The 12,739-nt window shown below is 47.7% G+C and overlaps 1 protein-coding gene across 2 annotated transcripts in view; it reads right to left on the bottom strand.

The window, feature by feature from the left end:
- SUPT6H (SPT6 homolog, histone chaperone and transcription elongation factor) overlaps positions 1–12,739 on the bottom strand; it is a 31,203-nt gene that overhangs the window by 4,124 nt on the left and 14,340 nt on the right. For both annotated transcript variants that reach the window (XM_070390360.1, XM_070390361.1), the window contains exons 13-32: positions 12,625–12,723; positions 12,082–12,211; positions 11,846–11,996; positions 11,526–11,680; positions 11,177–11,372; positions 10,566–10,705; positions 10,329–10,446; positions 9,463–9,539; positions 9,084–9,219; positions 8,655–8,792; positions 8,409–8,576; positions 7,656–7,783; positions 6,323–6,530; positions 5,381–5,528; positions 4,802–4,944; positions 3,762–3,902; positions 2,027–2,222; positions 1,406–1,644; positions 359–472; positions 61–185 (exon numbers count right to left, since the gene is read on the bottom strand). In XM_070390360.1, the coding sequence (XP_070246461.1) occupies positions 61–185; positions 359–472; positions 1,406–1,644; positions 2,027–2,222; positions 3,762–3,902; positions 4,802–4,944; positions 5,381–5,528; positions 6,323–6,530; positions 7,656–7,783; positions 8,409–8,576; positions 8,655–8,792; positions 9,084–9,219; positions 9,463–9,539; positions 10,329–10,446; positions 10,566–10,705; positions 11,177–11,372; positions 11,526–11,680; positions 11,846–11,996; positions 12,082–12,211; positions 12,625–12,723 (2,950 nt within the window). The remainder of the gene's footprint in view (positions 1–60; positions 186–358; positions 473–1,405; positions 1,645–2,026; positions 2,223–3,761; positions 3,903–4,801; positions 4,945–5,380; positions 5,529–6,322; positions 6,531–7,655; positions 7,784–8,408; positions 8,577–8,654; positions 8,793–9,083; positions 9,220–9,462; positions 9,540–10,328; positions 10,447–10,565; positions 10,706–11,176; positions 11,373–11,525; positions 11,681–11,845; positions 11,997–12,081; positions 12,212–12,624; positions 12,724–12,739) is intronic.

Below are 12,739 nucleotides of genomic sequence, written 5' to 3' on the forward strand. Positions count from 1 at the left end.
GGGGCCTGCAAACCTATCTGTGGACCCCAGCGGCAGCACCTTCTCAGCACCAGTGCTCACCTGGGTTTACCCCGGGGCTGGTATCCCAGTAGGAACTTGCCGGGCAGTTCCTTGCAGGCACAGATGAAATAGGGAATGAAGGTGGGCTTCTCCTTCTTAGTTTTGATGAGCAGCTCCTCTAATTTCTGGGGGTAGAATGAGGGGGAGAGGTTGGGATAGCAGCATGCTTGGTACACAATGTCTGGCCTCACACACCATGTACACCTCCTTCACCAGCGCAGCATCCCCTACACTGAAGGGAAACCAGACATCCTTAAGTGACTGGGAGGGGTCATCCCTCGCAGGGCCCTGGGCTCACCTTACGGTCCCCACCGCTGCAGTCCTGATAATACTTGTGGTTTAGAAGGTCCCGGGCAAAAGATGCCATAGGCTGAACATAGCGGGCAACAATCTCATCCAAGTCTTCAAACTCCTGTGGGAAGAAGGTGAAGGCCCCAAGTCTCACATTCTGAACTGAGATCCAGCCTTTCAAGTCCACTTGGAAGATAACCTATGGAGGGGAGGAATTCCCCCAGCCCTCCTGCTGTAGCCTCATTCTGCTGCAAAGTCCCTTCAATGTACCCATCTGTGTGAGTTGGGTCTAAGTTTATTAGCTTACAAGACACAAAATCCCTTACATTTTTAAAATTTATTTGGCTACATTGGGTCTTTGTTATTGAGGCACGAGTGCACCTGCTCAGTAGCTACTGCAGGGAGGTTTAGTTGCTCTGAGGCATGTAGGATCTTAATTCTTCAACCAGAGATCAAAATCACACCCCTGCATTGTAAGGCAGATTCTTAACTCCTGGACCACCAGTGAAGTGAAGTGAAAGTCTCTCAGTCGTGTTCGACTCTCTGTGACCACGTGGACTACACAGTCCTTGGAGTTCTCCAGGCAGAATACTGGAGTGGGTAGTTATTCCCTTTTCCAGGGTATCTTCCCAACCCAGGTCTCCAGCATTGCAGGCAGATTCTTTACCTGCTGAGCCACCAGGGAAGTCCATAAAACCCTTTAGATCATAACTTTAGTTCTCCCTTAGCGCTTGGGAACAGTAAGGGCCTTCATAAAATTTCTCTCCACTGAACAGAGAAATTTGGCCTGTGTCTGCCTGAGGACAGAGCACTTGCATGTGTATTTTCTCCTCTTCCTCTAGTGGTTCTCTAGATAGTCTATTCTAGAACTTGGAGGACAGAAAAAGAAACACGATATATACAAAATTGCTGTCAAATTACTCATTTCGTAAGGGCCCTGAGTTTTGCTGTCCTGAGTAGCTAGAATACATACAATGCACACAAGTGACTACCATGGAAGGGGCTTCTGGAAGCAGGAGTGGGGATGCTAGAGTGTGCAGGGGCTGCCTCTTACCTCACTGTTGATCCACAGGGTGGCTCCCAGGCTGAAGGCATTTTCCTTGCCTTCTTCCCGCACATCCACGTGCTGGTAGATGCCGTCACTGACCTTCCAGGTCACTGTCAGGTGATTCTCACCCTTGCTGCTTGGTCGGATGATCACATCACCCTGGTCCATGGTTTCCATCATTTTTTCTGCTTGCTTAAAATTTATATTATGGAAGGATGGGTGTGCAATCACTCGCTTGATATACGCTAAAGAGGGCAGGAAAGAAGCATAGGTCAGCTGATGGGATGGGGAGCCAGCCCAATAAGACAAGCCATGGCTAAATTTCTGATCCACTACTAAATTCTGAGACTTTCACCCCCTCTGGGTGTGAAGGATGTGTTAACTTGGGCTCCTAGGGTGCTGGGAGAATGAAATTTTAGGAGTCCCAGTGCATGAGCAAAGAAAATGTGACCCAAGAAGACCCTAGCACCCAGCCCGGCCTATGACTCCCTTTCCTGCTGCCTCTGGTCCTCAGCCCCTCAGAGCTGAGCACTCACTCCCACTGGGAAGCCAAGTAGTCAGCACGCGCATCCTGGGGAGGGAGGGCTGCCAGGACTCGGGGTGCACAGCATGGCTGGGAGCACTCACTGGTCCGCTGCTGCTTCCGCTTCATGTCCTCCTCCTGCTTGTGGTCTGCTGCTTCGGCATCGAAGTCATAGTAGGTGTCCTTGGGCAGTTTCCACTCATTGTTCCTGTCCATGAGGTCTGAGGTGCGGCAGGTCAGGTCTGCACTAAACTTCTCAATGTCAATCTTCATGATGCGGCAGTGAACAGTCATTCCCACCTAGATCCACAGAACATTTGAGCTGCAAGGGACAGAGACGGTCTAGCCCGATGCCCTGTTTTACACGTGAGGACAGCAAAGTCCAGGCAGAAAGGTGGACAGACTGTCCAGAGCCAGCCGGCTACTGAGTGTCAGGATAGCAGGAGTTCCGGGCTGAGTTTGGTCCACAGACTAGTTTGTGCCAAGTACTGATGCCTCCTGCTCTAGGCAGAAACACCAACTGGAGTCCCTTGGGATCTGTCACTGGCACTATTCTCTTTCCCCATAAAGTTGCCCAATTACTGTTCCTAGGGTGTGAGCCAAGTCTGGCTGCCCTTTTTGGAGGAAAAGCAAAGTAACAGTTTTTCTATACTCTCCCCCTGATTTGAGCCCTTCTGTTTTAAGAGTGACAAAACCCAGTCAATTTGCACAGCTCTCCTGGAAACTGCCTTAGCTCCATTTACAGGTATACCTCGGAGACATTCCAAGTTCAGTTCCAGACCACCACAATAAAGCAAACATCATAATGCAGTGAGTCACTAGAATTTTTTAGTTTCATAGAACATATAAAAGTTATGGTCATAATATAGTCTATTAAGTGTGCAACACTTTTTTTTTTTAACACTGTTATATTTTTTAAAAATTAAAAATTTTAATTAAAATTTCTTTTATTGATAAAAAAAGGCAAACCATCACCTGAGCCTTTAGCGAGTCCAAATCTTTTTGCAACACTAACATCAAAGATTACCGATCACAGATCACTCTGACAAATATAATTAAAAAGTGTGAAATATTGTGAGAATTGGCACAAATAAATGTAGCACAGAGACATGAAGTGATCAAATGTTGTTGGAAAAAATGGTACTAATAGATTTGCTCAATGCAGGGTTACTACCAACTTTAAATTTGTTTAAAAAACAAAAAAAAAACAATGGTATCTGTGAAGGGCAATAAAACGAGGGATGTCTGTGTTAAGAATGTCTTTCCCCAGCCTTCCTAAGTCCATGGTTCTCAGGGGTTCACGACACTTAGAACCAGAGATTTGGCAGATCTGGTACCACTAGCAGATGTCACTAACAGGATGATCCTGGAAAAGGCACTCAAACTTCTCTGAAACCAGAAGATAAATATTCCCTTTTCCATTGGACTAGCAGATTTGAGACAACATATATAAATATCAAGGGCTGGAATCCAGTGTGTGCATAATAAATGGCAGCTCTGACAAGAGAAACTAGAACAGAAAGGGAACTCAGCCTTTCTGCTTCACAGCATGGAATGCCAGGCCTTGCTTCCTGCCCGCCAGACTAAACCATGGCTTCCAACACAGGAAGGGCTGGCAACTTGATGAAATTTCACAAAAGCAGTGAACAATAACTGTTCCTCATTTGGGTAGATGCTTCTTACCCTGACTTCACTCAACTGGCTATAAATCCTCCTGAAATGTTCCCCACCAGGAGCCCCTGGAAACAGAGCCTAACTCCTGGTGGGCACAGCCCAAAGCCAGCCTGATTTGGGCTGCTGAAAACTGCGCCAGATGCCTTAGCCCTGTCATTCACCTACCTTCACTCGTTCCTCTGGCCGCTTTACCACTTTGTCACTGAGGAATTTGGTGGGGATGAAGCCAGTGACACCATTGTCTAACCGTGTTTTGACACCGATGGCCTGGCCTGGGCATGAACCGCTGTCAAAGTGGTTCCAGACCTAAGGACAGCATCAGGAGAAGAGCTTGATCATTAAGATTCTGGAGACCATACAGTCAGGAAACAGCTGGCAGGAATGCTGTAATTCATCTTACCACTGACACTGGCATCACGATGTGAGAACACGATGACTCAGCCACCCAGCAACACAGAATTTGAATCTCCCCCAGGTTCCCTGATGCAGAACTCATGTTGGCACCACTGGCCAGCAGATCAACCTTTTATGTTAATTTACTGTATACGTCCCTCCAGCTTCAACTGAAACCCCTCCCTCCCATTCTGTCCTGCCCTTCTGAGCTTAAGAAATATCTGTTTGTCACCTCAGTGAACCAGCACATCATGGCTCTTTTACATCCTTGACGAATCTCACCAGTTTCTTTTACTGGGTAAAGTTGAGAAATGGTCTGTTTTACTATCTGCCTAAGCAACATGTGAAGATACAGAAAAAGGTTCAGGATGGCTTTTATGAGTTCTAACCATGAAAAAAGCAGATGTCGTCGAGAAGACTGTGGGAAAAACTAAGATGTGTGTGGAGGATGAAAACACTGAAGGGAGTCTACAGATACCTTCTAACTAACATAGGGACACCATGCCCACCCTGTATGCAAAAAACGCATACATTTCCTCATGTCTCTAACTGGCTGAGCAAGATCCTCAGAGAATGGGAAACAAGGATTAAGGGCTGAGTGAGAACAGAATAAGAGCACATAGACCATTTCTGACCAGCAGCACACGGAGGGACTTTAAGTTAGGCCTGTGTCCGTTCCGGATCTCTTCCCTTTTTGTGCACTGCCACGGTAAAGTGTCACCTAAACTACTCCCATTCTCGACGCCTTTCTAGAGCACTGAGATCACGCAATCACAAACATCCAGGGACCATAACAACACTGTAGCACATACCTCGCTTAGTTCCGGGAAATTGTCTTGCTGACAGAAAGGGCACTGCCACAGCCCCGTCTCATCGTTGCGGATTGCCTGGTCGTAGCTTTCGCCCTGTGGACGCCTATGGGCGATGCCAGTGACGTTGCAGATAATGAGCTTTCCTGCAGGAAGGGGAAAGGAGGAGAAGGAAGGGAAGAGAACGGGGGGCAGGCTGAGAGAACTGGAGAGGTGACTCCTCCCCACCAACTGTTTAGTGACAGAACATCTGTCCTAGAGCATCTCCCCTGATTTCCTTCACATCTTCAAAAAGGGAGATCTTCCCTTCATTTGATGACAGGAAAATGAAGCCACAAGACTGACCCTATGAACACCTCACAAAAGCAGGTTAAAAAGCACGATTCGACCTTGCAACTCGAATTTGACTTCCAGCTTAGGGCTCTACAATCTTTTTAAAAGCTTCCCTGGTCTTTCCCACTCACAGTACAAGCTGGCCTTATTCTGCTGGAATTACAGTCTGACTCGAACATGCACAGTAAACACTATCCCATCACCCCCTCTTCTCCTCCTCCAACTAAAGAAAGCAGACCCAGGATTTACCAATGTAGAAGGTCTCCGGTGTCTCTTTGGTTAACATATTGAAGATTTCCTCTGTGTTGGGGGAGCGGTAGGCTGTCCGGAGGTCCTTATACCGACAGCTCAGCTCCGCTCGGATGTCGTACAGCGTGATGTGTTTGTCACCATAGCCCTGGGGAAGAAGCCCCCATTAAGAGTCTTGCAACTGCTCCCCAACCTGAGCCACCAGGGGTTTCAAAGAAAGGAGCAGCCAGTTGGCTCCTGTCAGGGTTTCTTTTCTTTCCCCACAACATGTACTAAATCAGCTTTTCAAACTATTCCTTAGCCATGGAACACTGTTATACGATAAAAATGCTTCATGGGGACCTCCCTGGTGGTCCAGGGGTTAAGAATCTGCCTGCCGACATGGGGGACACAGGTTCGATTCCTGGTCTGGGAACATTCCACATGTTGCAGGGCAACTAAGCCCTTGCACCACAACTACTGAGCCTGGAGGCCCTAGAGCCTGTACTCCGCAACAAAAGAAGTCACCACAATGAGAAGCCTGTGCACCAGCATTAGAGTTGCGCCCACTCGCCACAAGTCGTCCCAACTCAAGAAAGCCTAAGCATAGCAATGAAGACCCAAAGTGCAGCCAAAAAAAATCCCCCAAAACCCCTCATGGAATCACAATGTGTGAAACAGACGCAAAACCACACAGTTGGAGAGGAGTTAAGAGGTCCCAGAAGGAAACTACTACCCCCCCATCCCAGCTCCCCCAAAACATGCCCCCCACAATGACTACAGCAGTCTCTGAGACGTCCTTTGCTCCTTAATAAGCAGACTGAAAATCTCCTTGAGTAAACCCAGTACTGCATGGGGAGGGAGAGGATCAAGTCTCTCACACTAAAAGTACTGGGGCTTCTCTGAGGATGTGCTGCCTGAGTCTCTTCTCGTCTAGGCCAGGCCTTCCACTCTGTCACCCACCTGCCTCTCTAGTTCTTCTGCAAAGGCATCAAGGTCCAGGTCCTTGAGTCGCTCTGGGTTTTCCAAGATTTCTTCAAGGGCCCCCGCAGGGTTGGCATCCTCAGCTGACTCATCGTATTCCAGAGCATCCACCGCCATTTTCCTGGCCCACTCATAAGTCTCAGGGTGAACTCGGGAACCATCAAGGACTTCAATATATGAGTCAGTGCTGAAGGAGAGGCAGAAGAGGAGCAGGATATATAACAAAAAGCTTCTAGTAACAACCCAGATGTCCACCAATGGGGAACTGGTTAAATAAATTAGGGTACCTCCATACAATGGAATACTATACATCCATTACAAAGAATGAGGTAGGTCTGTGTGTGCTGACATGAAAGATGGCCACGATATATTGATAACGTGAAAAATGCACTGCAAAACACTATGAACCGTATGATCCCATTTTTGTAGTAAATGGGTAGTTAGTAAATGCATAGCAAAAATAAAATTTAGAAAAGTTGTAGTATACATCAACTTGTTATGGCAGTTATCTCTGGGGGGTGGGATTATGGGGGACTTCCACTTTCTGCATAATATTTCTATATGTTATTGAATTTTATATGATGAAATTATATATAAAAGTCTTATAAATAAAACAAGAAGGGGGAAGAAGACCTTTGAGAATTTGCTGACAGCTACTTTCCCCCATAAAGCCTTCCCAGGCTGGTCTTGCCCGTGCACTCACATGGACCTATGTTATTCGTGGAGTGTTACAGCAAAGCTGGGTGGAAAATGAAGTTTTAGAACTTGAAGCCTATTTCCCCACTGATTTCCATTACTGAATGAGGAGCTATGTGCCCGTGGAAAAGATCCTCCAAAGACTGAGTTGATAACTTCTGGAGAGGAAGAGGTCAATAGTGAAGTCCAAAGTCCAAGTGAATAGAGAACTTTCTCTCAATAACATTATCTCAGAACATAGCAAATCTCTCTCCCCCTTTCTTATCTCCTCAGACCCCCACACTCCTCTTCCAATGCCCCAACTATTCCCACCCTTATTGAGCCACAAAAAATCACAACAGCAGAACAAGTTTGTGTTTACTGAACCAAGTCTTATGTTTTCTGTCCTCAATTGATAAACTAAGTTGGTTCTTTTGATGTTTCCCTCACAGAAAAGCTTCACATAATTGAACTGATCTTTTCCATAGGTCAGAGGCTCTTGACTAAATAAAGATTCTTGGCTTTAAAACGTTTCCTAATTTAAATAGTCTGTGGCCCTTTGACAGCCCTAATCCCCGAACCCCCAAAGCAAAGCCCAAGAGAACTCCTCTTGGCCCACCCAGGCAGAGGGCATCACCTGTCCCCCAGGGAGGCAGTGTCAATCTTGAGGAAGCCAGCGCAATTCATGAAGACTTTGGGACCCATGTGGCACATGGTGACCAGCTGAGTCCGGCTCTCGAGCCTGGTGTTGTTCTGTTTCAGAATCTGGAAGAGAAGCCTGGAGTGAGCAGGAGCAGTAGATAGGCCCCACCTCCTGGTCTGTTTCCAGGTCTCTGGGAAACCTTCCACAATGGGAAGCTGCCCCAGCACCCCGACAGCTAACTGAGCACTGAGCAGTTAGCACAACATACTGACTGCTACTAAAAAAATTATCTTAAAGAACTACACTGTGCCGAGCAAAGACAATACACAGCTAATGCACAGCTTCAAAGCTGATGTAAAATATACACTCAAGTACCCATCCCACATCAAGAAAAAAATTACCACAAATACTCTTGAGGGTTGCTACATGCCTCTCTCTGTACTGAAATCCTTTCTTTCCTCCGGGGGAAGAAAAGCCCACTATCCCAAGGTCTGTGTCTAGCATACTCTCACCTTCCTCTAAATCATGGCTTAGGCTCTTTTCTGTGAGCCACCAGAATGCGGTAGCGACGACCAGGACTGCGGCCACCAAGGCTGGAGTCTGGCCCTGACTCTCACTAGCTGGATGACTCCAGGCGAGTGCCTTTACCTCTCTGACCCTGTCCTTTTGGTCAAACCATGCTGGGAAAGTAAAGGGTTAATGAAATAAGAACTTTCCTTTTTTTTTCCTGATTCAACCCAATCCTACCTTCAGGAGATGGGTCCCTTTTCGAGGTCCTAAGCCACAGACATACTGAATCAAGGCCTGGCTGTAGGGGTGGGCAATGGCACGGTTGACATCAACTCCAACCTCATTGACTCGGTTGATGAATTCACAGTACAGGGCGTTGAGCAGCTCTTCTTTCACCACATGCTCCTGTCAACACATAGTAGGCAGGGATAAGGTTACTGTGCCACTCTGTCCACCTGGGCCTACTTGTCAAATCCTACTCACCTGCAATGGGTGAAACTTGAGGCATAGGATGTCTTCATCCGAGCTGCACACCTGGGCAAACTCAATCAGAGGGTCCTGGATGCGCCGGGCCAGGGAGACGGCCTGTCTCAGCACAGGAGGGTAATCCCGGAACTCTGCCTAAGGTCAGATGAGGGTCAGCAGGGCCACAAAGTCCCCTCAGCTCTAACAGTCAGAGGAAATCCAAACTGCCTGGCTTGATGTCATGTTCTCTTCTCTGGGACCATTTTTCCTGGGACCAATTTAATCTCTGGGGCTCCCAACCTGAACTATGACTGGCATGATGGGAGATTTTCTGCAGAGGTTAGAGAACAGGTGCAATCCTGCGGCCCTGACAATCTTTGCTTCCCTATCTCCCTGGGGCTGAGAGTTCTTGCCTGTGTGAAGCCTAAGCGTGGGCTCCCGCCTTACCTCTGATTTCTTACTGTTCATATAGAGGATGGCCAACTCGTTGTCAATCAGCTCCACCCCAATAGAGGACAGCTGCTGACCCTGGTCCAGCTCATGCACGATGCGCTTCACATCCTCAATCAACATCTGGGCATCCCTGGAGGAAGGAGGGGTGCTGCTCAGGGATATTTCTGGATAGTTTCTCAGAGATGAACCATCTCAGGGCTGGGAGCAGGGGAGAGAGCTTTGAAGACAAAGGGGTACAATATTCCAGGGATACCCCCTGGAAGTGGGGGTACCATGTGTTATCAAGGCTCTTCACAGGCACAGAGCAGGTTCAACAATAAAGGATGAGTGGCTTTAGCCAGGCCTGGCCCAATCGCCTGGTGCCCCTCCCTACCTGTTCTCTCCGGCAACTGTCACCACGTGAGGCTTTTTGTTCAGAAGGAATTTCTTCAGAGTTTCAATGTCTTGAGCCTGGAGTGAAACAAAATTGGAGCTAAATGGCTGAGGACAGGGGAGATTTCTAACGCTTTTCTCTCCGTAAGTAGCTTGAGACCTTACAAGACCAGAGAACAATGATGCGTCATGCATTGTCTAACTGGAACACAAAACAAGGTGACTAGGAGCTCTAGTTGAAAATTAAACATGTTAATCTTTCCTATGATTACTGTATATCTGGCTTACACGTGAGCTGTGGTTAACATACTCAGGTCTTTCTTTTAACACGAACCACTGCCTGGCAGTCAAGACTATTCTGATCTCCACTTTAAGGTTTTTTTTTTTTCTTTTTTAAAAGAGTTCTTTGCTGAAAATTATGTTTTAGAATGGAACTCTTGTCAATAAAATGGAAAGATACTGTTATGTTAAAAAAAAAATCAGAAGGATACACATGAGATGAATTTAAATTTCTCCTTCCATGGAAGAAACACAAATGCTGAAGGCAGGGAAAAGGTCGGCTTAATGCCTCAGTGGCTTTCAGCTCCTGGAACAAGCTGACCCAGATGCGGTAAGAACAGAGGCAGTAATGGCAGCTCCCAGAAGCACAAGGCCTAGGAACTGGCTTCAAGTCAAGAAGCCAGTTCTGTTTCAGATCTTGAGTGCCATCTACTGCCTATGAAAGTGAGACTTATCCCAGGACTTAAGAGGATAGTTAACAGGTCAGAGATCTTGCATGAGATATTGCGTAGACCATGAGTGCATATCCCCACTGAATGACAAGACATGTTGAAGATGTACTCTTGATAACCAGTCCCAGACACCTGCCTTCTTCTCCCGCTCTTCCTCTCTCCATGCAGTTCGCCGTTTGGTAAAATGAGGCAGCCGGAGGAAGTCTGTCACTTCCCCTTCACCATTGACCAAGGCGCAGAACACAGGGTGATCTCTGCCAGCCCGAAAGAAAAAGAACCATGTGATAATCAGGTCTATAAGAATGAGTAAGAGAAGAACAAGATTAGGGAGACAGGTAAGGGGTGATGCCAGGCATGCAGAACAGGAAGTTACCTGGCAGAGGAGAAAGCAATGCCTAGGACCCGGATGCCCTTCCCTTGGTTCTCATCCATAAAGTCGTCGTCTTCTTCTACTTGTTGATCTGGCCGGTAGGGCGCCACCCTCAACCAGTTGTAGAGCTTTCGACTACAGGCCTGGGGAGGAGACACACCAGTCACTATGGCTGTCAGGCTCGCCAAGTGTTACAGAAACAGGGGCAGACACATATTTGCAAAGATCATACTTATACTTGCACATGTTTCTAGCCCTTGGCAGGCTTACAACCTGAAGGCACACCTTGTTCTTAACAATAGGAGAGTACAGAGGCCAGTCACATATACGAAGAATGTGTACGGGGTCGGGGAGGGAAGGAAGAGGCTCTTCAAGGGAGGTCTTAAGAGTGACCCATGACCTTGTGTGCACTCCCTCTCAGGTTATGCCCGGGGGGTTTCCGTTAGCTACAGGATAGCTATTAAGGGGTGCCTTCATTTTCAGCTCTAGCCTGGGGAAATTACATGACTGAAGGTTGTGCTGCTCGCCTGGCATGCTGCAGTCCATGGGGTCGCAAAGAGTTGGACACAACTCAGTGACTGAACTGAACTGAAAAGTCGAGTCCCTGTCCTCACCTTTATGACGTATTCTTTGGCTTCGGCCAGCAGCTTGTTCTTGAGCTCTTTGGCCATCTGCACATACAGGAACTGCTGTAGAGCTCGCTCGATGGCCATTGTGCGCTGCCGGTTCCACTCCTGCACCTGATGGCTGAACTCATCTCGGTAGTAAAATTGTTTGATTTCTTCAAAATACGTCTGGTCACTGCCATAGCTGAGGAGATATAACAGGGTATCAGGAACAGCGAAGAGGTGGTGCCTGAATGCCCTTGAACACTGAGTGAGCCAGAGACAATGGTGACCCCTCCCTCCAACAGACTCCAGACCAGGCTTTCCCAAAATAACCCCAGGCTAGAGCTCTGCTTACCCTTCCACTCCCTTCATATCGATGCTGATATCAATGGTGAGCAGCCCTTCATCTTCAGCCAGGCAGATCTTGAGGAACTGGTCATCTCTCAGTTCCTTAACAGGCTTGTTCTTTAAGTACTTGAAGGAGTAAGCATAGTGGGCCTCATCCACATCCTGCACAACAAGAGGGAACCATCAGTCAATAGAAAGACTGGGCTGGACCCTGGGAAAGGCCAGCCTCTGCACTCAGGCAGACAGCTCAGCTAAGCGTGAAGGCAAGAAATTCAGTTCAAACAGAGCTGGACTGTAAGCTGGATCAAAGCCCTTCAACTGGCTTACCTTTCTACCTTTCTTAGTGGGGCTTATATTGAGCTTGGCCCTCTCCTGGAAAGTCTGTCTCAGCACCTGCCGGACGAGGGGCTCTCGGGCAATCTGCAGGGCTACCATGTAGCGGGCACCTTCCAGCACGGCTTCCGGGGTAGGGAACTGGCTGCAGGGAAAATGGAGGTGCTGCAGGATGAGGACACCTTTGCCCGTAGGTTCCTCCTCTCACCAGCCAGCTACTGCAAGCCCACCTGCAAACATAATCCTTCGCCAGCTCCAAGGGCTCTGCTGGAAACTGCTCTGTCTCATGCCGCTGGTAGCTATCCCGGAGGTTTTCCCCAAATTGCTCAGGAGTAAGCCCAAACTTTTTGGCCAGGCCGTCTAAAGCAAATCAGGAGAGATAAAGGTAAGCCAACAGCAGGACTGAATAACTTCTTGGTTTTCAGTCTAAAACTGCAAATTCTGGGCAGTAAATTTAAAAAGGATCACCAATGAGCAGGAGCAAGATGCCTCACAATGAACAATGAAAATGCTGGCTTTAAACAGAAGCAGAAGAAATAGAAATTTTCTGTGGAAATTAGTTTAGCAAAAGAATTTCCCAAAGATAGGATGAACTCTGATCATGTGTTTCCCACTCCTTCAGGAATTACAGGGAAAGCTGGACCATTCCTGTGGCATGGATTTGGGTTATGGGAGCAAGTGTTAGAAGTGGACTGGTGATTCACTCAGCTGTCCTTTAAGTCCTCATCCTACCTTCCGCTGACTATCGGGGAACTTATACAATTAGATTTTACCTAGCCCGGCGCTCTGGCAGATGGTGTACATGTCTCGGCGAGAAGCCTGCTTGAGCTCTGGCCCTCTCTGCTCTTCATCTTCTGCCTCCTCACCATCACCTGGGGAGAAAACATG

The sequence above is a fragment of the Bos mutus genome, chromosome 19 (assembly GCF_027580195.1).
Source record: "Bos mutus isolate GX-2022 chromosome 19, NWIPB_WYAK_1.1, whole genome shotgun sequence".
NCBI classification, from domain to species: Eukaryota; Metazoa; Chordata; class Mammalia; order Artiodactyla; family Bovidae; genus Bos; species Bos mutus.